This window comes from Podarcis liolepis (genome assembly GCF_965112155.1).
Source record: "Podarcis liolepis genome assembly, chromosome: 4".
NCBI lineage: Eukaryota > Metazoa > Chordata > Lepidosauria > Squamata > Lacertidae > Podarcis > Podarcis liolepis.
In genome coordinates this window covers 55,972,514-55,999,112 of record NC_139558.1, presented here as the reverse complement: position 1 = coordinate 55,999,112, position 26,599 = coordinate 55,972,514, and the positions used below count along the sequence as shown (strand labels likewise).

General features: G+C 40.5%; 1 protein-coding gene across 4 annotated transcripts; it reads left to right on the top strand.

Moving 5' to 3' along the window:
* On the top strand, positions 1–26,599 carry MAP3K7CL (MAP3K7 C-terminal like). Of its 4 annotated transcripts, XM_083500397.1 has the most exons (6): positions 696–3,545; positions 3,637–4,336; positions 4,474–4,582; positions 11,939–12,000; positions 23,163–23,278; positions 24,316–26,599. In XM_083500397.1, exons 3-6 carry the CDS (start codon positions 4,513–4,515, stop codon positions 24,494–24,496), a joined length of 429 nt encoding a protein of 142 aa, XP_083356523.1. In that variant the 5' UTR covers positions 696–3,545; positions 3,637–4,336; positions 4,474–4,512; the 3' UTR covers positions 24,497–26,599. The 4 variants fall into 4 exon arrangements, with proteins under 4 accessions (XP_083356522.1, XP_083356524.1, XP_083356523.1 ...); XM_083500396.1 differs by lacking the exons at positions 696–3,545; positions 3,637–4,336 and adding an exon at positions 1–596; XM_083500395.1 differs by lacking the exon at positions 3,637–4,336 and having other exon boundaries at positions 696–2,885.

Here is a 26,599-nt window from a genome sequence, read left to right as displayed (position 1 = left end):
CATAGCAGCAGCAACAGCAGCGGGAGCTATCATCTGATAGTTCGCTTGCAGCCGGTTCAAGTTGGCAATGTCACCCAAGCTGATTTGAGACGCAGACATTTTTGCTGACTGGAGTCAGGCTATCTTTTCCAGTTTGCTGGAATAGACACAGACACTGATTGGGTCATGCTGAAAACATTCCAGTCCTATGAAGCAAGTCTGTTTGTATATTTTAGGTTTGGCAGGACTAATGAATTAAAAATCTTGGACTCTTGACAGTTCACCGCTTTAATAATGCCTCTGATGGAAGGATTTTTTGCCCCATGAAGCATGACAACACTGTAATCCTTCGTTGTTGGAAAGGAAGGGAAGGGAAGAAACGGTGAAATTGTGAAGGGAAACGGAAAAGGGTGGTCCTCAGGGACTGAAAAGCCTATGGGAAGTGCAGGTAGCAGCATGTTGCCCTGACAGCTGTTTCAACTTCTCAGACCTTGTCAGTTGCTGCTATGTAGCAGGTGCAGCCTTTTCTTCTATTGAATCTTTACTCCATAAAGGCAGCGACAAGCCAAGGCAGTGGCTGGCCCTGGATTATACAAGTGCAGACACTACTAAGTGAGGTAAGGCAACAGGTGTGAAAACTGAACTAACTGATTGAGTTGTAACCACACTTAACTTGAGTTCTGTTGCAGATTTTTTTTAAAAAAAATAAGTAAGGATCACTCAGTTTCACAGGCAATTGAACTGAAGAACTGTTTCCTTGGGATTTATTTTTTTTCAAATTGAAAGCTTTTAGGTTTCATCAGGAGAGAGGGAAAAGGGATATATTTGAGGCAATTCTTTTTAATTTAGCTCACTGATGCTGTTCACACAGAGAATGTTGTGAATGAACTTTCCGTCCTTTCTTTGCATAGATTCATTTTGTTTCATTCTCTGAGAGGAAGACCTTTTGGGATTCTTTCGTAAAGTACAGAGAAAACTATATGTATGTATTGTGTACAGGAAAAGTAGTTGCCTTTCTGAAAAGTGGAAAACCAAATGTTTTAAAAGAAACTTACATTACCAGGATAAGAGAATGGCTTTTTAAAACAAATGGCTTTGCTACAAAAACATTTTAGCTTTGTACTCAAAATCCTTGTGCTTTTTAACATATAAATTGTTTCATAGGTTGATCACTTTTTAACATGCCTTTCATGCATTGTTCCAAGCTCTCCAAAGGATGAACACAGGAGACTCGTGGAGGGAAAAGTGATGATGATGTTGGTTTTCCAAATATATAACCTTTCTTTCATTCATGCTTCCTGTCTGTTTTGTAGTAGGTTAGTTTGGCCATAATACTGTGAGCAATAAATTATAATTATGTATCTATACCATCTCAAATGCTTTTGTGATTGTAAAGAAGAGAAAATAAAGCAGTACTGTATTTAAACTCAATAAGAATATTTAATCATACATGTATAGATATGATTTTAAATAATTGATAGTAAGCTAAGTGATGCATCAATAATATTTATTATGCAGTTTTAATAGCCTAGTAGTTAAGCTAAAGAATATGGATCTAAGTTTGGTTTATTTGCATTGACTAAGGTATAACTTGAGTTCCCAAACCTTTATATGTAAGTCTAAAGATTTTGGCAAGCTCTCTTCAGAACTAACACTGTTACAACCTGTGTTTGTGTAGCTATTAGCGGATTTAGATATTGCTGTGATCATCTTACAGCATCTGAGAGATATGGGACATATCATAGAACTTCTCACAGCAAACATTGTTCAAAACAAACAATGTACTTACTGCTTGTGCTTTAGTAGACCAGGTACACTAACTATGGTAATTTAGGGTATTGCATTTTAATAGTCTAAATGGGTCACTTTGAGGTTGAACACAATTTGTTCAATGTGTTAGTCTTCCGGAGCCTGCAAATTGCATTAGTGTGTCATCCTGAAATGAATGACAACGCTCCTTGGCTTAAGCACATGTTTAAATGCTTTTCACAACTAGGATAGTGTTACAGTTGCTAGATAAATGCTGAAAGAACAAGGTACACTGGAAAATAGATGCGGGCTGGCCAAATTTATGCCTACTACCACAACATCCTATGCTGTTAGAGAATGGTGTTAAGGATGTTTTTTTTTGTGTGAACTAGTTCTTGCTATCAAAGATTTTTTTAAGTGCTTCAAAATATAAAATATAAAATACAATGGCATTTAATTTTTCCAGGTGAAATGTTAAAGGTGAATCTACCCAGTCTGCACTTTCAGAAACAATGTGTGAACCAAAATTTGGAGATTCTTCTCCGAATTTTGCAATGCAATTCTGCAGCTTGTGCACAAAAATGCATATATTAGGGTAAAGTAATGAAAAGAACATACAAAATTGCATTATATCAGGGAAAATTGTGTTGCAGAATTATGTGTATTAGTCGAAATTGTATAGAAAAATAGACTTTTTCATTTGGGTGTTTTGTCACAAATTGATAGGAAAATGTGGAGCTGAACTTAAGATTGGAAAAAAAAGAAACTAAAATTGACAGATTCACCCATCTCTACCAGTGATGTTTGAACAAACCAGTCCCCTGCTATTACATTAAAAGTATAGCATTAGAAGGAGGCAGAGCAATGAGTTGTTTTTTCCACCAGCTAAATGCCATAATAACTACAGGACAGGCCAATGGCGGAATATAAATGTACCTTGCTTACATTGCTGAGTATGTAATTTACAACTGACTCAGTAGATTTAATTCTTTGTTAGCCACTTAATATTATAGCAGCAGTGTAGTAGTTATAGATTTGTGGGGAAATCTGGTATCTGTATACAAATCGCAGGGTTTCTGAACAGATCACTCTCTGACCCAGTAGTCACATTTTCTGGAATGGTGCTCCAAATGGTGATAATCGGCTGCAGTGAGCAAGTAAGTGGCTGGCTTCAAACTTAGTAAACTTATTTTATCTTGGACTCATTTAATGTAGAATTAAAACAAGTTAGTTGCACTCATGAAATCTGTTAGGTTACAGACATATCTGTTTGTCTAAAAATTTACACTGTAAGCATCAGAACACCTGGTACTTTAGCTGGCTTTTTAGAGTTGGGGGGAGGATCTCTGAACTGTGGGCCACTCTTGGTCTCCTGGGGGGATATAAGTTAGCCTGTGAGGCCATCTTTCAGAAACCACATCCACCAGCTGGTGTCACTTGGGTTGGAAGGGCAGGGTAAATCCTGCATGCAGTAGGGAACAGGAGCACACAACTGAGCAGTGCTCAGTTTGGCAGGATTCCATACAGCCTCCTTCGATCAGGAAGGGGTTTGCATTAAAACCTCAGCTAAAACAAATGTGCCCCCCTCCCTTTGTTTAGCAGGAGTTTCTATTCAAACCTCTTCCTGATTCAGGAAGGATTGCATCACAGGCCCTGCTAAAATGGAGGTGGGAAACCTTAGTTTTAGCAGCACCTTGAAGCTGTCATCATGGTGTCATCAGGTGGTTGCTGTCCAATCTGGATAAGGATGTGGCCCATGGAGCTCGAAAGGTTCCCCTGCCATGTTTTAGAGGATGCAGGACAACTCATTTACAGTGGTGCTTCAGGTTACATACGCTTCAGGTTACAGTCTCCGTTAACCCAGAAATAGTGCTTTAGGTTAAGAACTTTGCTTCAGGATAAGAACAGAAATCGTGCTCTGGCGGCGCGGCAGCAGCCGGAGGCCCCATTAGCTAAAGTGGTGCTTCAGGTTAAAAACAGTTTCAGGTAAAGAACGGACCTCCGGAATGAATTAAGTACTTAACCAGAGGTATCACTTTATATTCGTCTAGATATACCAGTGATCTGACCTATTGCAAGATAGCATTGTATATTAATACTGCCAATTTGGTTTTTTGTTTTTTTTTAATACTGCCAATTTGTAAGCAAAACCCATTTGTAAAGCAATTGGCTGTTTTGTGCCAAATAATTGTTTCCCTGACTTTTTCACTGACATTTTGTTTAATGGGTGTTCTCCACTACCTTCGTTGATCAATCTTTGGTTGTTGGTGGTAGTGTTTTTAAAATGCCTTAAACTGCACAAAAACCTGTAGAAATATCTCAGATGATAATGCTTAGAAAGCACTGGCCACAGATCAATTATGCATTTCCACATACCTAAACCCATTTTGTAGACATATATAATTGCACTAAATCCTGCATTGTCCTAGGAAAAGCCAAGAATGGCAGCCAAATACAGTGAGTTTCTCTGAAAAATTGTCTTGGCTAGCAATTGTTCAATGGAAGACTTGGATTTGCCTGGAAATATATATGGTACCTGTGCTCTGCCTCTCTCTGCACATTGTGGACCTTATGTGTGAAAGAATCATGACAGGGAATTTACTTGCAGGTAATTATGCTTTGCAATATTCCTGAACGTGAGAGAGGATTACATCAGAGAAGTTATGAAGATATTTGAAGAACATTAAAGTCACATTGCATTGGCTTCTCAAGACCCATAAAATATGCAATATTTATATTTTGCAGCTGGAACACATAAGTAAACGCATAGGCTCAAGTGCCCACATGATCACCACCGCAAGGGTACCTGCTGATAAACCGATACGAATTGCCTTCAGTCTAAATGACTCCGCAGGTAAAATTCAAATTTATTAAAGGTTCTTTGTCCTGGTTGTCCATTATTGCCACAAATTGGCACTTCAGTGTCACAGTTTGATTTTTCTTTGGTGTTTGAAATGATTTGGTCTCCATATTATTATTATTATTATTATTATTATTATTATTATTATATACCGCCCTAAACCCGGAGGTCTCATACATCCATCAAGTTGATATAATCTCATTAGCAAACCTGTTTCGTTGAAATTGTTTATCAGGGCTCTTACTTGCAACAACAACAGAAAGACACAAGCCTAGCACAGCAGCAGACCGACATTACAGAATTCTAGGTGGATCTTTAGAAGGACAACAGAGAGAGAGAGAGAGTATGAAAAAAACGAGATTGGGTAAAAAAATACCTTCCTGACCAAATTGAGGGAAGCTCTCAGGAAACAGCTGGTCTGGATTGTATGTTCCCTCAGAAACAAAAGAAGTAAAAAGTTGGTTGACATTGTTCTTTATATTACTGCTGACTATTTGTTTAGTTTTGCAGCCTAAAGTGCAGGGTGGGGTGAGAGAGAGTTCTGCCATGTACGTGTTATACTCCCTCTGCATAATTTATGTGGAAAAGTTGTGTATGACTTAGTTTTCTGAAGGTTTTATAATAATTGCTGCATTAACTATTGGTGTCAAAGGTTGTTTTTTTTAATGACTAAGATTAATTTCAGGTCCTGAAAGGACTCCTGTACCTTTGAGTCCCTGTGAATGAAACTACAATTAATAATAATAATAAAAATAAAAATAATTTCTACCCCGCCCATCTGGTTGGGTTTCCCCAGCCACTCTGCGGATAAAACATCAAACGTTAAAAACTTCCCTAAACAGGACTGCCTTCAGGTGTCTTCTAAAAGTCAGATATGCCATTTGGTGTTTTGTTCTTAGTTGTAAAACGTTTGCTTTTTGTTTAGACTATAAGCTTCAAGGCTCCGTCGAGCGATCACCTCGGGCAGCAGATTCTACTGGGTGGGAAGCAGTGGGAAGGTGTTGGACAACAGAGCTGTGCATGCTGCTGACCTGTACAGCCCTTAACCCAGCCTTTGGGTGTTGTGCCATCACCAGTGTTGAAGCATGATTCAACTGCCTGCTGGCTCAGACCCCACCCCTGCTGGAGGGGTGGAGCGGTCACTTTTCCTTTGACTCAGGCAGCAAAATTTTATTGGGCCTGCTCTACTTGCAGGGGCGTTGAAAAGGTCAGATCAGGAAACAGGAATTTATGAGGAGGGAGAAGCAACTCGGTTAGAGAACAAGAATCTTTAAAACTTTTGTGAAGCAAAGATGCTGAGTGGAGGTGTTGGAATATATATATATGTGAGGCTGGCAAACAATGTTTAATGTTTTATCATTATTATATACTGTATTTTTCGCCCTATAGGACGCACTTTCCCCCCTCCAAAAATGAAGGGGAAATCTGGGTGCGTCCTATGGGGTGAATGCAGGCTTTTGCTGAAGCTTGGAGAGCGAGAGGGGTCGGTGCGCACCGACCCCTCTCGCTCTCCAGCCTTCAAGAAGACACCTGCAGCCTAGGCAGCCCTGTGGGAGGTCCCGCAGGGCTGTCTAGGCTGTGGATAGCAGCTTGCTTCCCGGAGCGTCGGGCGTCCTGAAAGCAGAGTGCCCGGCGCTTTGGGAACACATCCGCAGCCTAGGCAGCCCTGCGGGAGGTCCCGCAGGGATGTCTAGGCTGCGGATAGCAGCCTGCCACCCAGCGCGAGTAGCGCCCTGAAGCAGAGCGCCCCCCGCGCCGGGCAGACATCCGCAGCATGTTGGAGCCCTGCAGGAGTTCCCCGCAAGGCTCCCCACGCTGCAGATAGCAGCCTGCCACCCGGTGGGTGGGGTGCCCTGATGCAGAGCGCCCCTCGCGCCGGGCAGACATCGGCCAGCCCCACAAGCTCGGGGGACAGCAGGGAGGCGCAGCGCTGCCATCCCGCTGTTCCTCGACCTGGTTCGGTTTCCCCGACCTGCTTTTGGGGGGGAAATAAAGGGAAAAAATTTTTCCTTTATTTCCCCCCAAAAAAACTAGGTGCGTCCTATGGGACGGAGCGTCCTATGGGACGAAAAATACGGTATATGCTGGAAGCCGTCCAGAGTGGCTGGGGAACCCAGTCCGATGGCAGGGTACAACTATTATTATTATTATTATTATTATTATTATTATTATTATTAGAGGAGAGAGCCAGAAATCAAGAGAAGCTAGGATGGAGAGTGATGCAAAGGATCCACCGTGCAAGGACTAAGAAGCTGAGCTGAAAGTGAGGAGGCTGGGTGATGCACTGCAGTGGACTAGAATGAGCAGAAGAAATGGCTTTTTGGTCATTGGTAAAGCAGGGAAATAGGCTAAACAAGTTTAGGTGGCTCCCCCCCCCCAGTTGTTCTTATGGTTAACGGCTAAATCTGTTTTAAAATTTATTTTGCTCTACCCCAAACCATTATTACAACAACAGAGTTGACAACTTGACTAAACTCTACAGCAAAGGTGGGGACCAGTGGTGGTCCTGAGGTTGTTGAATTACACTTCTCATGTCCTTGACCATTGGCCATGCTGGCTGGGGCTGATGAGAGTTAGAACCCAACCAGTGGTTCCCCACCTCTGTAGACTATAGCTCATTGGTGATGGAGCACATCTTTGAATTCAGAAGGTACCAGGTTCGATTCCTGGCATCTTGAATGAAAGAAATATTGGGTGACAAGTAACGTGAAATACCTTGTGCTTAAGACCTGAGAGAACTGCAGTCAGAGTATGTAACTCTAGGCTACATCAGCCCGCTCAGACCACGAGATCAATCAGGAGAGCTTTGCTTGTAGTCCTGCCAGTGAGTATTGCTCTCGGTATTTGAATGGTGGGCAGGGCCTTCTCAGTAATTGCACCCTGATTTTGGAACTCTCTCCCTTTAGAGGCATGGATGGCACCATCATTGCTGACCCTCTGTCATCTAGTCAAGTCCTCTCTGTTCGCAGAGGCTTTTAGACGAGTTGTGTAGCTAAGGTTGCCATATTTCAAAAAGTGAAAATCTGGACGCAAAAGTTGTCAAAACAAAATTAAGGGGTTTTTTTTGCCAAGGTTGTTGAGCTGGGCACTGTTTCTGGACCGAATCCCAGCTACCCTTTTCTTCATTGTTTATACTGGTTGCTTTTATTTTAAAATGTATCTGGTTTTCATATTTCTTTTTATTGTTAAAAACCACTTTGAGACTTTGGATGAAAAGCGGTCTAAAAATCATATAAATAATTTAAATTTAAAGAACTGGGTAAAGTCTGACCTGTCCAATATAATGCAGCTTTCTATGATTAAAATGTTCTTCATAAATTGTATGGAATTGGATATATACCACTGATGGCGATCCCAGGTTCAATCCATGGCATTTCCAATTCATGTACAATTAAATTAAGGTAAAGGTAAAGCAGGGAGTGGGTGGTGCTATGGTCTAAACCACTGAGCCTCTTGGGCTTGCTGATCGGAAGGTCGACAGTTCGAATCCCCATGACTGAGTGAGCTTCCGTTGCTCTGTCGCAGCTCCTGCCAACCTAGCAGTTCGAAAGCACACCAGTGCAAGTAGATAAATAGGTACTGCTGCGGCAGGAAGGTAAATGGTGTTTCCTTCCACTCTGGTTTCCTTCACGTTGTCCTGTTGTGCCAGAAATTGTTAAGTCATGCTGGCCACATGACCCAGAAAGCTGTCTGTGAACAAACACTGGCTCCCATCGGCCTGAAGTGAGATGAGCGCCGCACCCCATAGTCGCCTTTGACTGGACTTAACTATCTAGAGGCCATTTACCTTTACCTTTTTTACCACTATTAAATTGTTTAAAATATTGTGTAAAGAAATACTCAAGTTAGAAATGAAAATAGTTGTATGGGCTTCTTGAGTTGCCAAAAGAAGTATCAGTATCCAGTATCCTTGTCAGAATGCTTTATAACTACCCATTTGTTCTACCAATGTGACTGGAGTCATGTGTTGCCTTTCCTTTTGGCCTTTCATTGTGATGCAACTTTCTTCTTTTAGAATATTTGGTTTGATTTTTTAAAAATGCACAAAGGGTTCTGTTGCGAAAAGTGAAACACTTGCAACTGACAATAAAGATGTTGCATAAAATTCAGAAAGTAACAGCCCTTATCATAAGCTTGCTTATTGAGGACTCCAGTGTTAATTATGAGAAGGTAATTAACATGCCCAATATTTAAATAGCCACCCTAGGGGAGACAGAAGGATTAGGACCACAGTGCACAACATGTAAGGGATTTAACCCTTTCTCCTCATTACGGTCCTGATGAAAATCCCATCAGCACCAATGAGTATTAGGGCTGGAGGAGATTTTGATTGGGACCATGAGATAACCTCCCCTCCATGTGATATTTAATTTTTTTAAACTGTCAATATTCATTGTTTAGGCACAAGTAGCATCACAACTAGTTGAGGCTTCTGAAAATAGACCTAACAGCTGTAGAGAAGTAGAGCAGACGTACTTTCATCTCTTTGGAATCAAACCTTTTCTTTGTGGGGGGAAATAGTTCCGGTTTGCAGCAAAAGCTACTTGTGGGTAGTGCTGATTGGCTATTGGTCATTACATCACAGGGAGCACTCCTCCCCAGCCCCTTGGGAATCCTCTGAGCAGCTTGTATGAAAAGAACTGTTTTGAAAATGTTTTCTTTAAAACAATTGTGCAAAGGATTAAAACACATATGTAGTACTTTAAAAAAAGCAAAGGAAGCTTGCACCTAGGGATGGATAAATTTGTAAATTCTGGATTCTCTCAGTTTCCCATTTTTCCAGTCTTGAGTCAGTTTCTCTGCAGTTCCGCATCAGCTTGTGATTTATTTATTTTTTAAAGTTCTCATGAAAATTCATCAACATTTTAGTGTGAATTTCTCCAGATATGCACATTTTTGCAAGCAAATTTGCCTAATGCCATGCATTTTTGAATGTTATTTTAACTAATATGACTAAGTGGCAACAAGGCTTAGACACCAGGTCCACTAAGCTGGGTAGACCTGGCCTCTGAAAAACAATATCAAATCTAATCCTTCAGTGCTTTCCAGTAGGAATCTACTGTTCATCAACAGGTAGACCTGGTGTCCAGATGACATCCTACAATCTATGGTGAAAGCTGTTAATTTTACCTCTCCAGCTATTAATTGCACTGGGTAGATTCACTATTGCCCAATTACAGCTACATTAAAATCCTGGATTTCTGAATTAACAATAATAATAATACCTTTAACATAGGAAAGATTATTTCCAGCCATACTTGCCTTTATTTCTTGAAAGAACTTAGGTGGCCAAAGAAACAATAGACGTATCACAGTGTGATATTAGTGAGCCATTTGATATCATATCACATAACATGCATATAAATAAGCCAGAGATATTTAGATTAAACCAGATGCAGGAAGAATAAAGCCTTGAGCCCACACCAAACCCACCAAAGCTTTCTCCTTAGCCCAAGCAGTCTTATGCTGCCTTGTGGCAACCAGCCAGGGATCTAGTCATTCCATTCTCATTCCAGGAGAAAAGGAGAATGTCACCACTACCCAGCTGTCCACTCTTGACATTCTGCTATAGTAATATTTGATGGTCCTTCCTCTTTTGTCCTCTGGTATGATCCCAGAATACAAACTACATGTTCTGACTATCTCAGTATGAACTGTATTGATGCTGCATTTTTAGCCCTCTGTCCCTATAAAATACATGCAAGTGGCAGTCAGGAAAAGATCAGGCCTCTGTTTGCATGTACAGTGGTACCTCGGGTTACATATGCTTCAGGTTACATGCGCTTCAGGTTACAGACTCCGCTAACCCAGAAATAGTGCTTCAGGTTAAGAACTTTGCTTCAGGATAAGAACAGAAATTGTGCTCCGGCGGCGCGGCAGCAGCAGGAGGCCCCATTAGCTAAAGTGATGCTTCAGGTTAAGAACAGTTTCAGGTTAAGAACGGACCTCTGGAACGAATTAAGTACTTAACCCGAGGTACCACTGTACTGTAAGAATAATAGAATCATATAATTGTATTATTGGAACGGACGGTCATCCATTCTTGAGCTGGGAAAATGCATAGAAGAACTTGACTTCAACAGGCAGCAGCACAAGCCATGTTCAAGCCCACTGAAGTAACAAGCTGAAGCAGAGAGTTGTGCTATGTGAAACCATAAAGTTCTGGAAGGTTTTATCTGCATACTGTTGACCATACATACATACATAATTTTATTTGAATGCCGCCTTTCCACAGTTCAAACCATGCTCAAGGTGGCTTACAACATAAAAAATACGTAACTACAACATAACAAAAGTCATAAACAATAAATAAACATTTAAAAATAGACAATTAAATCAAACAATTTTCACATAAATCACAACAAGATCTATAAAAAAGATACAAAAAACCAGCAGCAACAACCCTACCCCCCAAAAAAAACCCCCAAACACCCCAGCCCAAGACTATAGCTAGTGTTTATCTATTACCTTTATGGGTCTTGATTCCTTATTTTTAGGGGAAATGGATGCAGTCATTAGGCTTAGATTTAATGGAACCACCGTGTCAATTTTTTATTTTTTATTTAGATTACCTGTAAAACTGTGAGAAAGTACTAAGTTGAATTTCATGATTCCCTAAGACCAGTGGCATTTAGTGCTGTCATTCAATGGGCTGCTATCCAAGAAGGCAACCTCAGGCTTCTTCACAACTGTACGTTACATATTTGATGTGGTCAAATATGTGGTCATGTGATGGATGAAGCCCTAAAGGTGATTCCATGTACAGTAAAATCATTTGCAAAGAGCTGCAACCCTTCGCAGACCCCCCCCCCCCAAGGAAAGCATATCCGTTTTTTCCAAATTCTCTGTTTCTATTGTAGAGCCTATGCTCTGCAGGGGTTGGGAACTTTTTTCAAAAGAAGAACTGCATTCCCATCTGGGCAGTCTTCCCAAGGGCCACACGCCAGTGATGACCAAGGTCAGAGGCAAATGTCAAGTTTCACCTTGTACATCAGGTTGGTTTATGCCCACACCCACACACCCATCTCTATCATCCACCCATGCAACTAGAGTTCAAAGACACATTCCAGCCAGACAAAAACACTCAAGGGGGTTGTGAAGTAGGGCTGCTGAGAGCTATGGCCTGAGGAGAGTGGGTGTGACAGAGAGCTAGATAGAGGCGCCCAGGGGCCATATTTGGTATTCAGCCCCCCCTTCTTTAAGTAATTGACCATATATATGTTTGTATAGATGGGAAAGAAATATAAGCATGCACGTTTTTTCTATGCTTTACATCAGCTGATGATGTAGTCTGCCTCTTAATATTTGTTAAGATTTCAAAATAATAAATTAAATTTGTTTTCTTTTCAGATGATACACCTCCTGAGAATGCTTTTCCTTTGGCTTTTCCAGATTTAGAAAAGCAGCTCCAGGTGACTCTTTTATTTAATACAAAAATCCGTAGTGTGAACTATGATTATTTATAACTATAAAAAATGAACTTCTCCTGTTGTAGTGAGTGATTGTCAATGTATGTACTCAAACTATAAAAATGAAAGGCATGGAAATATAGGCTGTTAGACTTTTAAAATATGCCGTTGTGAGTTCCAAAACTTCCCTCTTCTCTTCACATAGAAAAAGACCACATGTTACGAACTCTCCAAAGCTCAGGTTCATGTGCTTTTCCATGGAGCATTTAGAAAAGTTGCACAGGCAGCAATATTCTTAAATTATACTATTGGTATAGGAACTTAAGAGATGCATGTTAGAGCCATGTTGAGCTTCTCTGGTAGACTGAGGTACAACAGTAGGCTTGATTACCTTTCACCCAAAGTGAGGAGAAGTGACCTAACCAAGCCTGGCAGGACAACTTACTCTGTGGTATTAACCCCTTCATGCATTAATTAGACTTAAGCATGTTGGTCACATGAGGCTGATTATCCCACATTTATAAAGTGAAATATCTCTTCCTGAGACAATGGGAGGCCTTCAGGTAGCAAAGAACAAAGAAATTTCATCCCACCTTGAGCAGTATTAGGAGGTGATTTAATTATGAAGCAACCTTTCCAGACACCTTAAAAGATACCTTTCATCCGACTCAAACTCTTTGTTTTCTTTCTCATTCCCCTCTGGATCTTTCTCCCAGCCGCTATATATCTCCATCTTTTCACCCCAAGAGACGGCAGATGGCAGCTGTAAAGTAGTTCTATGCTGAAATCTGTGCCCTGATTTCTACACACACACACACACACACACACACACACACACACACACACACCAGTGAAAGAGGCTTCCAGTGTTCTGCCTCACTATCAGGGCACTTGAGAATTTCTCTAGAATGTCTGTTAGCTTACCTTTTCATTGTGAGGGGGCCAAGGGTGCTGGGTGAGTTATTCTTTCCAGTAAATATTTCTCTAGTAATCTGCATTCTCCCAAGCTGCCTGCACTTCCTGATCTAAAATGGCACATGGGAGTAGGAAGGCTAGCTTTCCTGGAGCTTAAGTGAAGCACAGGCACCCAGGAAGTCTGCAAAATGCAGTCCTCTGATGAGATGATGTGCAGAATGAAAGAAAGGATACTTCACCCACCTCAGAAGTGAGGTGCTTCGCATCACCTATGAGAATTTCATTGAAATCAACTCTCCCATTTTATAATTTTTGGACACCGTTTCTTTTATCATTGACCGACAGAGAATAGTTTTAAAAACTCAGGAGAAATTCTTGGCTCCACACTAGTTTAAAGGTGAAAGGAGCAGAAGGCGAGGGACAGAATCTTTCACCCACCCAGAATGTCAGTCCAAGAAGGGTGAACTGCCTTTTTTATTTTTTAAAGAAAAAGTAGATGGAGCTGCAATTCAGCTCATGAATTCTACAGTGCAGTCCTATGCATATTTACACAGAAGAAAGTTCTGTTGCAGCTGTAGCTAAACAGTGTCTTTTATTCCTTCCACATTTCAGTACTGAATCCAACCCTTCTGCAGTAGGAGAAATGTTGCATAAAGTTAATAATGATGAGCAGGAAAAGGGAGAAGCCCTGAGGTCCGGAAAGGCAGGGGGTCTCCCTTTAGGAACTGAATCTGTGGTCCATTAGTTAATATTTATTGGGGGAAGTGAATGGCACTGTTACCAACACAGTGCCTGTGGTTATATCTGCAATGTATGCATGCTAATACCAGTCAGCTATGTATACGTATATTGTATGCTGCACTATGCAAGCAAGAATAAGATTTAACAGTTTTAAAATTATCCTTACCAGCCAGGTATAATCTTTTAAATTTGCAGAAGGCTTGGAGAGACAATAAAGTTTCCTGTCATCAACCTTTTTTATATTGTTGAACTAGGAGCAGCCTAATAAATTTACATAAAAAACATGTCCCAGTAAGGACAAGAACTTTGCTGAATATAGACGGCTTGAAGTACATGTTCAAGTGCGTCACTAGAATAAGAACACAGATCCAGACTGAGATCATGCATCTAGAAAAAGAAAGAATGCACTTTCCACATTTGGTTATTTGCAGCAAAGGATCTCTGCTCTTTTCTCTTTCCTTAAATAAAATCTAGACCAGAAGCTTTCTAGCAAACATTAGTTCAAAATGTGGAAATTCTGCTACCCCACCTCCCATCAGTTTGGTCCCACTTGCTCCCCTTAAAGCTGCCTGGTCAAAATGTTACAGTGACACTAGGCATTTTAACCAGCTGTCTGTAGACTTTGCAGCGTGATGTTCTCTTTGCTGGCTCCCTTGCCTTGCACCTTCTAGTGGGTACATGAATCCTTTGGTCCCTAGGCCCCTTTCACATAACATTTCCCCACCTCCCCATGGGTCATTTCGCATGTTACCAAGTTTCCCGCCCAATGTACACTTAAGCAGTCACTGCCTGTGTTATGTACTGAAGTTCTCACCTTGGGCCAGCAGGGGGATACTGTAGATAGTTATGCAAATGAAGGATCAAAAAGTGACGTTCAGTGATTGGATAGTTTTGTATGCAAATGAAGGATCGAAAAGTGACGTTCAGTGATTGGATAGTTTTAGAAAATGGCAACAGTTGCATTGTTCTGGAGCTCTATATAAGCAGGCTGACTGAGCTCCTCAGCCTAGTTCTGTTCTGGCATCTGAATAAAGAAGAGCTGTTTAAAGAATCGCTGTGTCGTCTGACATGTTCGCCCACAACTTAACAGCCTGTATGATAGCAAACATGTATTTGCCACAAGGAAACTTTGCATTTCTCAGTATTCACTTGAAATGCAGGGGCCATCACAGGTGTTCAAATATGATGTAAAAATCTTGAAATGCACATTTGTGAATGGAATAAATATACAAGAACGCATCTCTTTCAGATATGCATGCTTCTTCAGTCCACTTTATATATGACATTTAGAAATACAGGGGGAAAGGGTGTGTGTCAGGCTTCCTCAAACTCGGCCCTCCAGTCCCATGATCCTCCCTAAAAGTCCCATGATCCCTAGCTAGCAGGACCAGTGGTGAGGAATGATGGGAATTGTAGTCTCAAAACCTCTGGGGGGCCGAGGTTGAGGAAGCCTGATGTATGCCGTAAATGCAGAGCAAGTATTTGGTTCTGAATACATCAATCAGGCAAATGTGTATTCTTTCCTGTATTCCTCTTTCTTTGTTTTCTGTGCCATGGGATAGTTTTTCCTGCAAAGGAAAATAAAAAACAGCGACAGAGAAGGTTTTAGATAATTAATAGAAGTCTGATTTATAAGTGCTGGGAAACTCAGTTCTTACATGTCTATTCCAGTACAGCCTGTATAATCTAACAGTCATTTGCTGCCTTGTGATATTGTGAATGGTTCAATGCAAGTTCATATGTGTTTGGAAGTATTTAAGATTTTCTGAACATGGTTTTGACACAGATGAACCTGATCAAAACAGGACAGCTACATGCTTTCCACCTCACATTTAGATCTGACTATGGTAGGGGACAGACTAAATTGGACGGGCATCTCTAAAGATACAAGATGGAGGCCACTTGAGCTATTAAAATTTCAGTAAGCAATCCATGCAAGTGGCTGACTAAAAATGACATTGGTGGAATGAGAGGCATGGAAAGAAGGAAATGACAGATTTGTTAGACAGATGGGCTGCCTTTCTCTTTATAGGAGGCCAGGGTTGGATGGAGAAAGATACAGGCTGCCTAAATCCAGAATAAAAAGTTTTCTAGTTTTGGAAAGGGGATTTACTGAGAGGATAACAATAGAAACATTCATGAAAGCCTGAACATATTATAAGGCAAGTTGAGTACTGGGCACAAACCAGAAGTATGCATTTGGTTACTTTTTAAATAGCCAAGAAAACTATAGATGGCCATTAATCGAAACCATGCACTAATTAAGCATAACATCAAGCCTATGTTTATTTTCACTATCTTTGTTTCACATGAGAACCACTGTTATCACTTCCATTTGTTCTTTTCTCTTACCCCCAGATTTAGCTTTATATTTGGGGACACAGTCATTTCCCCCCCGCTCCCTCAGCCAAAGCACATTTAGCCTCCTAAGCCCTCACTGTAGAACTATAGTCTCACATTTTCAGAATCTCTGTTATGTTTATCCTGCCCTTTGTTGCTATTTTTTAAAACCTGCCCTTACCCTTTACAAATGTCCTGGTCTTTACAGATGTCTTGTTTCCTGTCCAAAAACTAAACAGTGGGTGCTTTTATGAGCATTTCAAATCTCAAACATCTTTCTCTTTGGTTTCCTGCATCCAACAAACTGTACTAGTGTTTCTTTTAGGCCCTTACCTAGTAATGGATCATTCTTTTGGAGGAGTGGGTCATGTTTGGAGAAAACCCAGGTGGTATTCAATTGAATTTTACTTCAGAGTAAATCTATTGAAATTAATGGACCTTACTTAATCATGTTCATTAACTTCACTAGGTCTACTCTGAGCAAAATTTAGTTCTGATCTGAAAGTCTCTGGTGTTTGCTGAACTAGACCATCCTTTGCCCATCTGATGCCCTCCAGCTGATTTTGATTGCAAGCTCCAATCCAACCTAGCTTGATCAGTCTGATGGGAGTTGTGATCCAAAGGGCACTAGGCTGGCGAAGGCTGAATGGGATTGTGGAATTCAAGCTCCACACAGGTGTTGGTAACAAAACTGGTTTCCTAATGGTGTTCTATGTAGGCACTTGGCAGTAATGGCCCTACCATTAAGCAGAGTGCAACTGCCTCCTCTGCTGGTCATTCCTGGCAGGTGGGGAGCAGTGGCAGCCTATGGTAGGACAGATCAGTGTGTCCCAGGTAATCTGCCCTGCATCCCTAAGCTAACCTGCTGCCCTCAGGTGTAGTGAAAGATGCTGTCGTGGCATCAGGGTTGAAGTAAGACAGAACTGCCACTCTCATCAGCTTCTATATTTTGCCTTGTGATGTGTCTGAATACCAGGTACTGGAAACCACAGGAGGAAGGAGTGTTCTTGTGCTTGGGTCCTACTTGTGGGCATCTGGTTGGCCCCTGTGAGAAAATAATGTTGGACTAGATGGGTCTTTGGCCTGATACAGCAGGCTCTTCTTACATTCTTAAGTTTTTATATCTTTCATGTGAGACAGCATAATGTTTTGGGCCAGCCCTTCAGGGTTCTTAGAGGACTCTTGCAGTAGAGCTACTGCTAGACCAATGGAAGGGGGTCAGGAATCTAGAAGCTGGGTTAATTTGTGGTGCCTAAATACAACCCACATTATTTACTCCATTGATGAGAGACATGCACCCTGAGCCTGTTCAGGGGCACTTTGATTTATTCCTACACCTTATGCTCTAGGTCAGGAGTTGCTTATATGGCACCTCTAGGTGCACATGCATTCACAAAAGCTTTCCTTAGTGTCCACAGGGGCCTCCTCTCGCCCCAGCTGAAATTAGACCTGAAAGAAGCATTTTATTGTAGCTAATATACTAGGTTGTGGTGTGCGCTTGGTTGGTGGGGGCATGGCACTTTCTCCAGTTTCCCCCAAAAGGTTGGCAACTGCTGTTCTAGGTTAATTCCAGATATTGAAAACAAATGTGGGGGCTGTGTACCCTGGTGAACAGGATACAGCCCCCACAAATTATGCCCCGTACCTTGGAAGATGTGGCCTCATTCCTAAGGATAGGAATTTTGACTTGCCATAGTTTCCCATTCTCATAGATAATATATACACAAATCCTAGAGTATCTCTGCTCATAACAATAGCCTTTCCCTAAATGTTTATGTGCTAAGAGCTTTTGTTGTGTCCCCTCATGCAGTCCCTATAAAAATTACTGAAGGAACAGTGACTGACTGCTTGATGTCCACTTTAACCTTTTGTATCTCCCATGGCTTTATGTGTAGCCAGTCTTTAGAAGGAAAATATTGGTGACAGAAAAGCACAGTGGTGAGAAGGTCAGGTTTGGAAGTAGGTAAAACCATGTTCAGATTGAAGGAGAGAAGATGTTTAAGATCTTACCGCACACACTGGACAAGGGGTATGGAAATAGCAATAATATTTACACTAAACTCAGAATTACAAGCAGGCATCTGCTTCTTTGTTGTAGCGTTATCACTTATTTAGGTGAAATCATTTGCCATTCTTCTTTAATGAACTCTTATTGAAGTGACATATTGAAGGTTAGCGAAAATACTATGCCATTTTAAAAGGCTGAATGCAAGTATGAATGTGCTGTGCCACTCCCAACAAAGTGACTCCAAGTATTTTTCGCCACAAATAGAGGAGCCTAAAAAGAGGGAGCAGGGTTAGAAATAGATTCTCTTTTAGATCAGAGGAATGCTGTGTGCTTCTCAACTGGGCAACAAACTGAGTCAAGATGAATGAAAAAAGTATTTTCTTTTTCTACTTAAGCAGCTTGTTGCTGTATAGTGAGAAGTTTACTTACCCTTTTCAAAGTGTGTTACACACAGCCCATGGTAACAGACAAATTGTGGCCACTGATTTTTGTCTGAATTAAGGTGCTGCTCATTCAAAGGCACAGAAAGATGTCTCCAGAATAACTACTGAATGATGATCTAGATCATATCAGAATACTTTTATTTATTAGACTTACAATGTCTCATGGAGTTCAGTGGGGGGTTACTCTCAGATAAGGGAGGATAGGGTTCCAGCCGTAGGCTGCAATTGTATGTATACTTGGGAATAAATCCCACTCTAGACAGTGGAACTTGCTGTAGGTCTAGCCATGTGCAGGACAATAACATATTATTGAAGGTCTTAACCTCCAAAAAGGATGATCTGAGGTACTTGTGGTCCTCCAGATTTAGTTGGGCTTCTAACTTCCATCAACCTCAACCAGCATGACCAATGGGAGTTGTAGTCCAACAGTACCTGAAGGCCACAGGTTTTCCCCTACCCCCCACCATATAAAAACTAAGATTAGTTTCAGGGGTATATAATCGCCTTTTTGTGATGGAAAGAACACAACACTGCAAACTCTTCCCTGCATCTTTACATTGCAGGAGAAGATCAGTAGTAGAATAAAAGCTCTCCTTTGGCCAGATTGTCCACCAATGCTGATCTTTAGGAACTGTTGCCAAACCCAGGGCAAGAAGCCTAGAATAAAATTTAAAATATTAACGGATGCAAAGGAAAGAGGCGGATTTGCCCTGCCAGACCTTAAACTTTACTATGAATCAGCAGCTTTTTGCTGGTTGAAAGAATGGCTACTTCTGGAAAACGCAGACATTTTGGATTTAGAAGGTTTTAATAATGTATTTGGATGGCATGCATATTTGTGGTATGATAAGGTCAAAGCACACAAAGCATTTAAAAACCATATTGTCAGGAAAGCATTGTTTAATGTTTGGATAAGATATAAGGACCTACTGGAAAATAAAACCCCAAGGTGGTTGTCACTGATGGAAGCGAAAGCTCAGAAAAAGCTCAATATGGAGGTCAAATGGCCGAAATATTGGGAAATTTTGGAACAAGATGGAGATAGACTGAAACTGCAGAGTTTTGAGAAATTAAAAAACAAAGTGTGAGACTGGCTTCATTATTATCAGATATTGGCTTCCAGGTGGAAAAATCAAAATTAGAAACAGAACTGTTAGAACCCAAAACTAAGATTTTGTCAAATATGTATAACTTGCTGTTGAAATGGAATACTCAGGATGAAACGGTGAAATCTGCTATGATTAAATGGGCACAAGATGTTGTACATAACATTATGATGGCTGACTGGGAACAGTTATGGACCACAGGTATGAGGTTTACGGCATGTAATGCCTTAAGAGAGAATATTATGAAAATGATATACAGGTGGTACATGACACCAGTCAAGCTTGCAAAAATCTATCACTTGCCCGACAATAAATGTTGGAAATGTAAGAAACTGAAGGTACATTTTTTCACCTTTGGTGGACGTGCCCAAGGATTAAGGCTTTCTGAGAGATGATATATAATGAAATGAAAAAGGTATTTAAATATACCTTCCTGAAGAAACCAGAGGCCTTTCTCCTGGGCATAGTCGGCCAATTGGTGTTAAAGAAGGATAGAACTTTCTTTATGTATGCTACAACAGCAGCAAGAATACTTATTGCAAAGTACTGGAAGACACAAGATTTACCCACCCTGGAAGAATGGCAGATGAAGGTGATGGACTATATGGAATTGGCGGAAATGACTGGCAGAATCCGAGACCAGGGAGAAGAGTCGGTGGAAGAAGATTGGAAAAAGTTTAAAGACTATTTACAGAAATATTGTAAAATTAATGAATGTTAGAACGATGTTGGATAGAAATTAAGTGGTTTTTAGCTGTAATTTTATAAGGGAATATGAAAAATGGATTACTAATAGGTAAAAATTTAATGTTACAATATTTTAAGATTAAAGACTAGGATAAATAAAGAGGGGAGGATTTGCTGAACTAACAAATTGAATTGGAATACAAAAAAGGGAGGCGTGAGGAGGTCCGGGAAACAAGCTAATGAAAAATAAGTAATGGAAAGATTGATTTTTTTAAAACTGTTTTTCATTTTGTGTTTTTCTTTTTTCTTTTATTTTGTAATATCTTAAAAATTTTAATAAGTATCTTATTAAAAAAAAGGAACTGTTGCCAAACCTACAAAGCCCCCCGCCCCCGCCCGCGGAATCACTGCAAAGTATTTTATAAATAAATCAATGAACCCTCCTTAGACAGTGTTGACATGCATAGGACATATTTAGGGGAGGAGGGGTGATGTCTCCTTAAGAGAAGAATGTGTGGAATTCCTGTCTGGAAATTTCCAGAAGATTAGCAGTAAGTATGCTACCTTCTAGCTTAACCCACTTCTTGTGGTCTGAATTTCAACGGGCAATAACTGAGAGACGTATGAAGTGAACTGAGGAGGTGGTGGGTGCATCACGTAGTTCATTTTCCATTGTGCCTCAGCCTACATTGATGCAGTGAAAATGAAAAATAATGGGAACATAAAAGCATACCTCATCAGAAGCTAGAGCAGGGGTAGGCAACCCAAGGCTCGTGGGCTGGGTGCGGCCCAATTGCCTTCTCAGGAATCAGCATGTTTTTACATGAGTAGAATGTGTCCTTTTATTTAAAATGCATCTCTGGGTTATTTGTGGGGCATAGGAATTCATTCATTTTCCCCCCAAAAAATATGGTCCGGCCCACCACATGGTCTGAGGGACAATGGACCGGCCCACAGCTGAAAAAGGTTGCTGACCCCTGAGCTAGAGGATGTGCTCCCTGAACCATGAATTGTGATACATAAACACACACACACACAATCTTTATTACGGTCCATAGACCAACAAAACATTACAAATCAATGATACATAAACAGTTCCTCAGCAGCTGTAGGTGTCTTGCTGTCCTCATAGGGACAGAGATTGGGTGGGGCAAGGCTGCAGCAAAATCAGGGCAGTTCTGGCAACCTGGAGAGCCCCTCCCAGCAACCCAGAACTTGCCTGACCTTACCTCAGCCACCATATTCACTCCTGTCCTGACAAGTTCTGTGCCACCAGGAGAACATCTCTTCTGCCCTCTTCCTGAGCCATCACTGGGGTTCTGTAGTATTGAAGAGCATGAATATTAAACTATTTGTTGCATCATTAGTTATGAGTGCCATGCCCAACCCAGGTGGTAGGAAGTTCTCATCTTTCCCACTCCCCATCCCAGTTATTGTTGCCTGGAGTACTACATCAGAATTTCAGTCTTTCCTCACTTGTCCATCATCTGCATCTGTTAGACTCAGTTGCCTTGACCCTGAGATGGTGTAATTGTGCATCTGTAATAGTGTTCTCAGGTAGTGTCTTGGGCAGAATCTTTTCCACACTGTTAAATCTAGCATTAAAAGTCTTCGTGGCCTTGCTCCATCCTATCTCTTTGCTTAATCTTTGTCTTCTTTTTTGGTATTCATATCTAGTAATCCAGCACTAGATCTGTACATCTCCTTATATCCTTGTCGTCTCCAACTTCTGCTCCCTAGTTTCCTTTCCTCTTAAATGAACCGGCTTCTTCTGCTCCTTAGACCTTTGAGTCTTCTCCCACAACTTTATGTGATTCCCACCTCTCTCAGCTTTTGTGAGATAGGCAACCTGGTGCCCTTCAAATGCTGCTGGATTCCAGCTCCTATGAGCACTAGCCAGAAGGCTCAGTGGTCAGGTTTGATAAAGTCTAACCATGTCTATTGCTGTGAATGTCATATATGACCCTGTGAAGGCTTTGAATTAGCGTCTTGTCCCTGCCCCCAGCTTGAAACCAAAACTTTCTGTATGTGTGACTCAGCTGTCTAATTTCTACATTTTGTTACCCGTACCCTTCTTATCCCTCTGTTTCTCCTTGTAAAAAAATTTAGACTGTAAGCTGCTTGGGTCCACAGCCTGTATTTGTGCATTATGTCACTCTATAAAAATACTTTGAACATAGTTACCACTGGAGAAACAGGTGTGGTTACTCTGTAGAATGAAAATGTAAATTGTGAATACCAGTTGCTGGAAGCCACAGGAAGGCAAGAGTGTTCTTGTGCTTGAATCCTGCTTGCTGGATTCCCACAGGCATCTGACTGGCCACTGTGAGAGCAGGATGCTGGACAAGATGGGTCACTGGCCTGATCCAACAGGCTCTTGCTATGGCCTTGTGGGAAATGCTTTACATTTGATATGATTAACAAAATGCAAGGCTGTACATGAATTGGATTGTGATGTTATCTGTGTTGTAAGTCATGGGCTATGTAAGGTCATAGCCAAACCACCAGGGCTCTAGTTGTGAGAGGTATTATCCCAGGTTTGGATTTTATATCTTTAGGAATAATTGGTCATTCTTACATTGCCTTCTGTGTTCCGTAATTTAGCTTATGTGACTTTGTTGCATTGTTTAATTAAATAATTATTATAAAGCCAAAGCGGTTATTCATAAATATGTATAACATGAATGTTCCATAGAATCAATTAGATCCTTAATGCCATTTGCCAATTAATACAGTACTACTATTCTTATAACAGATGCGGAGGGTGTCTTTTTTTTTAAGCTAATACTTTCATGACACAATGCTCCACTCATTATAAGAACACAAATGATTATATTAAAATAACATCTCAGTTTAAATTTCATTTCTGATTATTCATCTGAATGCTAAAGACCTTAAACTATTTCCCCCTTTATGTTTATTAAGCCTCTACCTCCTTGCCATGACTCAAAGGAATCTATGCAGGTGTTCAAACAGCACTGCCAAATAGCAGAAGAATACTATGAAGTCAAAAAGGAAATTGCACTGCTTGAAGAAAGAAAGTAAGTGTGTTTTTCCTTTTCTAAATAACTGTCGTATACTCAGAAAGGTAACATCTGCATGAAGAATTTCTGCGTTAATCAAAGAGACTAGTAAAAATTAAATGAGTGACATCTAACTAAGTTATGCTGAGAGTAAACTAGTTTATTTAAATGGGTCTTCCCTGAATATGACTAACACAGGATATCATTCGGGGGGGGGGCACAGAGAGAGAAATTTCTTGTGTTCCTCCCAAGTGTGTTATTTCTTTTTCTGCATTGTCTGTCTACATTGCAAGCTTAAAGGTTAAATTCACAGAGGCATCCATAGGCAAGAGAAAAGCAATCATAGATTCATGTCCTGTGACCTGGAGAGGTTGGGGGTGCGTATCATTCATGGAGTTTGTCCTTACCTGTTTTGAGTATGGAGTCTTGGCATGTCACCAATACCATCTGGTCAGAAGATTATTTGGATCTAAAAATTGCCATCTAACACATTGACTCTCAAGACAATGTAATGTTCTGTGGCTGGTTTTGGCCTATGTATCTGATGGCCTTGGGTATCAGGCTATCTTGTCATATCACTTCCCACTATGGTTCCCACTCTTCTTTTGATATTTTGTCTGAAATCTTGGAGAATTGTTGTCAATCTGCATAGACAATATTGAACTAGATGGGTCAATAGTTTGGCTCCATCTAATTCAGCTTCCTATGTTCCTATTTGGGAAGAGAAGATATGATTAATTGGAAAATCAAAACCAAAGGTTTGTCTAAACATTACCCATATACATGTATTCAGTTTATTCATGGAGGATTAAGCTTTCAATGTGAGTTATATAATATTTACATTTTAGATTTGACCACTTTTTAGGGTTCATATGTCACAGCCAGTGTTTTTCCTCTTCCTGTTTCTTATTCTGTAACTCACCCTGATACAGAAGTCTTCTGCTAGCTAAGAGTTCACAGAACAGCATTTTAATGTGTTTCCCTTCTTTTCATAGTTCTTAGGATCCAAGCCAAAGGGACTCAAAGGACATTTAAAAATCTCTCTCTTTTTCCAGAAGGGAGCTGATCTCTAGGCTAGATCAAGCTGAGAAAGAAAACATGGATGCTGCTCAGCTGACTAAGGAGTATGCAGACCTGACAGAAGAGAACCGGACACTGAAGCTGGCCCAGACGCAATGTGTCGAACAGCTGGAGAAGCTTAGAATACAGTATCAAAAGAGGCAAGGATCGTCATAACTTTGAATGAACCTGTCTGAGCCAAAAAAATCTGGGCTCCTGTTCTGTGCTAGGCAAGTGTTCCTTCCCCCTCCAAGGTTTCCTCTGATATTTTGGAACACTTCACTTGCAGAATATGCAAATGTCTAAAATGGATTTAATGCTTGCCAGCCACTAGCTTAATATGTATATTTTTATTTGTTATATAATAGATATTTTATTTCAAGGAACATAATTGAATGCTTATCTATCCCCATTCTATGTTCAAATGGATCAGTCTGAATATATTTCTTCCAATTTTAGGAAGATACAAGCACACTAGAAACTGATTTGAATAGTCTCTGTGTTGGAAAGTGGACCATACTAAGGCATATTAGTAGGAACACTGTTAAATATGGGGAACACGGGAGCACACGCCTGTTCTTTCATGAACCTAAACAGCTTATGGGAGAAAAACCTGTTCGTTTATCTGACAATATGTGCCAAAGGGCAATCATACACTGAATAACTTTTAAAAACTAGTAACCTAGCACCTCAATCACTTTCTTTAAATAACTATTGCTGTAATCCTATACAAAGTTACCTGGGACTAAGTCCTATTATGCTCATTGGGACTTTCTTCTGAGTAGACTTGCATAGGAACGCACTGCTAATTGGAAGCAGTGATTTGTACAACTTTGATGTGGCAAGGAAATGGAAAAGTGCACATTTCCTTGTACAGTACTGTACCAATCTTAACGTTCTCCTTGAAAGTGAGCCCCATTGATCTTAATCTTACCTTAATGAGCTTGTAGTCCTCCCAAGAGGAGGTCCTATAGATATTTCAGTGACAGGACTTGCTTCTCAATATAAGTGTGCTCAGAATCAGAATGTTTATGTAATCCAAATTAATAATAATAATTTTATTATTTATACCCTGCCCATCTGGCTGGGTTTCCCCAGCCACTCTGCGTGGCTTACAGCATATATAAAAACATAGTAAAACATCAAACATTAAAAACTTCCCAATTAGGGCTGCCTTCAGATGTCTTCTAAAAGTTGTGTGGTTCTTTATCTCCTTGACATCTGAAAGAAGGGCGTTCCCCAGGGAAATAATAACTTTTTCTCTGCATGACACCTTGGATTTGTCTATGTAGACTTTCCAGGTGTGGTTCCATGCAGTGAGCCAGCTGTTTGAATGTTGGTGCCATGCGCACATACAGATCAGCACAGGTCAGTTTTCACACACCATCTTCTTGGCTGCCTGCCAAGTCTGAGTCTGAGTGATAACAGTGTGAGAAACCAGTTTGGGTGACATTTCGAAGCTGATTTAGTGCATCGCAAAGTCTGACTAAGAACTGGGGCAGGAAGCCTTGTGGGAATCAGCCTATATTGCCAAATAGATACATCTTCAAGCCAAAGTACATGACTTCAGATGAGATCTGTGATTGGATGTCCTGACTTTCCTTCTCATTTTTTTCATCTTAAAAAGACTCCTACGCCTGCCCATCCCACCATTTCAATCAGGATCACGGTGCAGAGGGAGGCAAAAGCGTAACCAGATCTCAAGGGGCTCTTGAGAAAAGTACAATCTAAAATGTGTGTCTGTGTGTATGAGAGAGAGAGAGAAAGTGACTTTTGCATTGCCCTATGTAAATGACAGCCCTATGCATTGTCAGACAAAAATATTACTGAATTCCAGGCAATTCTGAGCATACTTTTAAATCAGATCCATTAATATTGGTGAACCTTAGTTCTAAGTATATGCGGTTAGGATCAGGATATTAAAATTATTTGTCATCTTTTTGGCATACAAGAAATAAAAAAGAACATGAAGATATTAGAGTGGTGAATGGTTAAGATTATATAGTTGTCAGTAGGAGCCCCAATCCAAAAAGCATCACTTGGAAGTAAGTTCAGTAATGGGATTTCCTTTTGGGTAATGTGTTTAGGTTTGTGGTGTAAAAGTAGTGTAGTATCCGTATCAATTTTCTAGGAGAAATAGCTAAGCATAAAAGATTAATATCAAGTATTTCCTTCCTCTATTGGTAACTCTGTTTTCATGAATCAGCTAAAAATTCTTTGTTATACTTCCATTTCTATTCATACAGTATTTTTTTCATTAAAATACAATTTTAAAAGTTA

Excerpts from the sequence above, each read along its gene's own strand:
- MAP3K7CL (XM_083500395.1), top strand. The coding sequence starts at position 2,847 with ATGGTGCTCCAAATGGTGATAATCGGCTGCAGTGAGCAA. Across the intron at positions 2,886-4,473 it reads TAATCGGCTGCAGTGAGCAA|CTGGAACACATAAGTAAACG; the intron begins GTAAGTGGCTGG and ends TATATTTTGCAG. Across the intron at positions 23,279-24,315 it reads GCACTGCTTGAAGAAAGAAA|AAGGGAGCTGATCTCTAGGC; the intron begins GTAAGTGTGTTT and ends CTCTTTTTCCAG.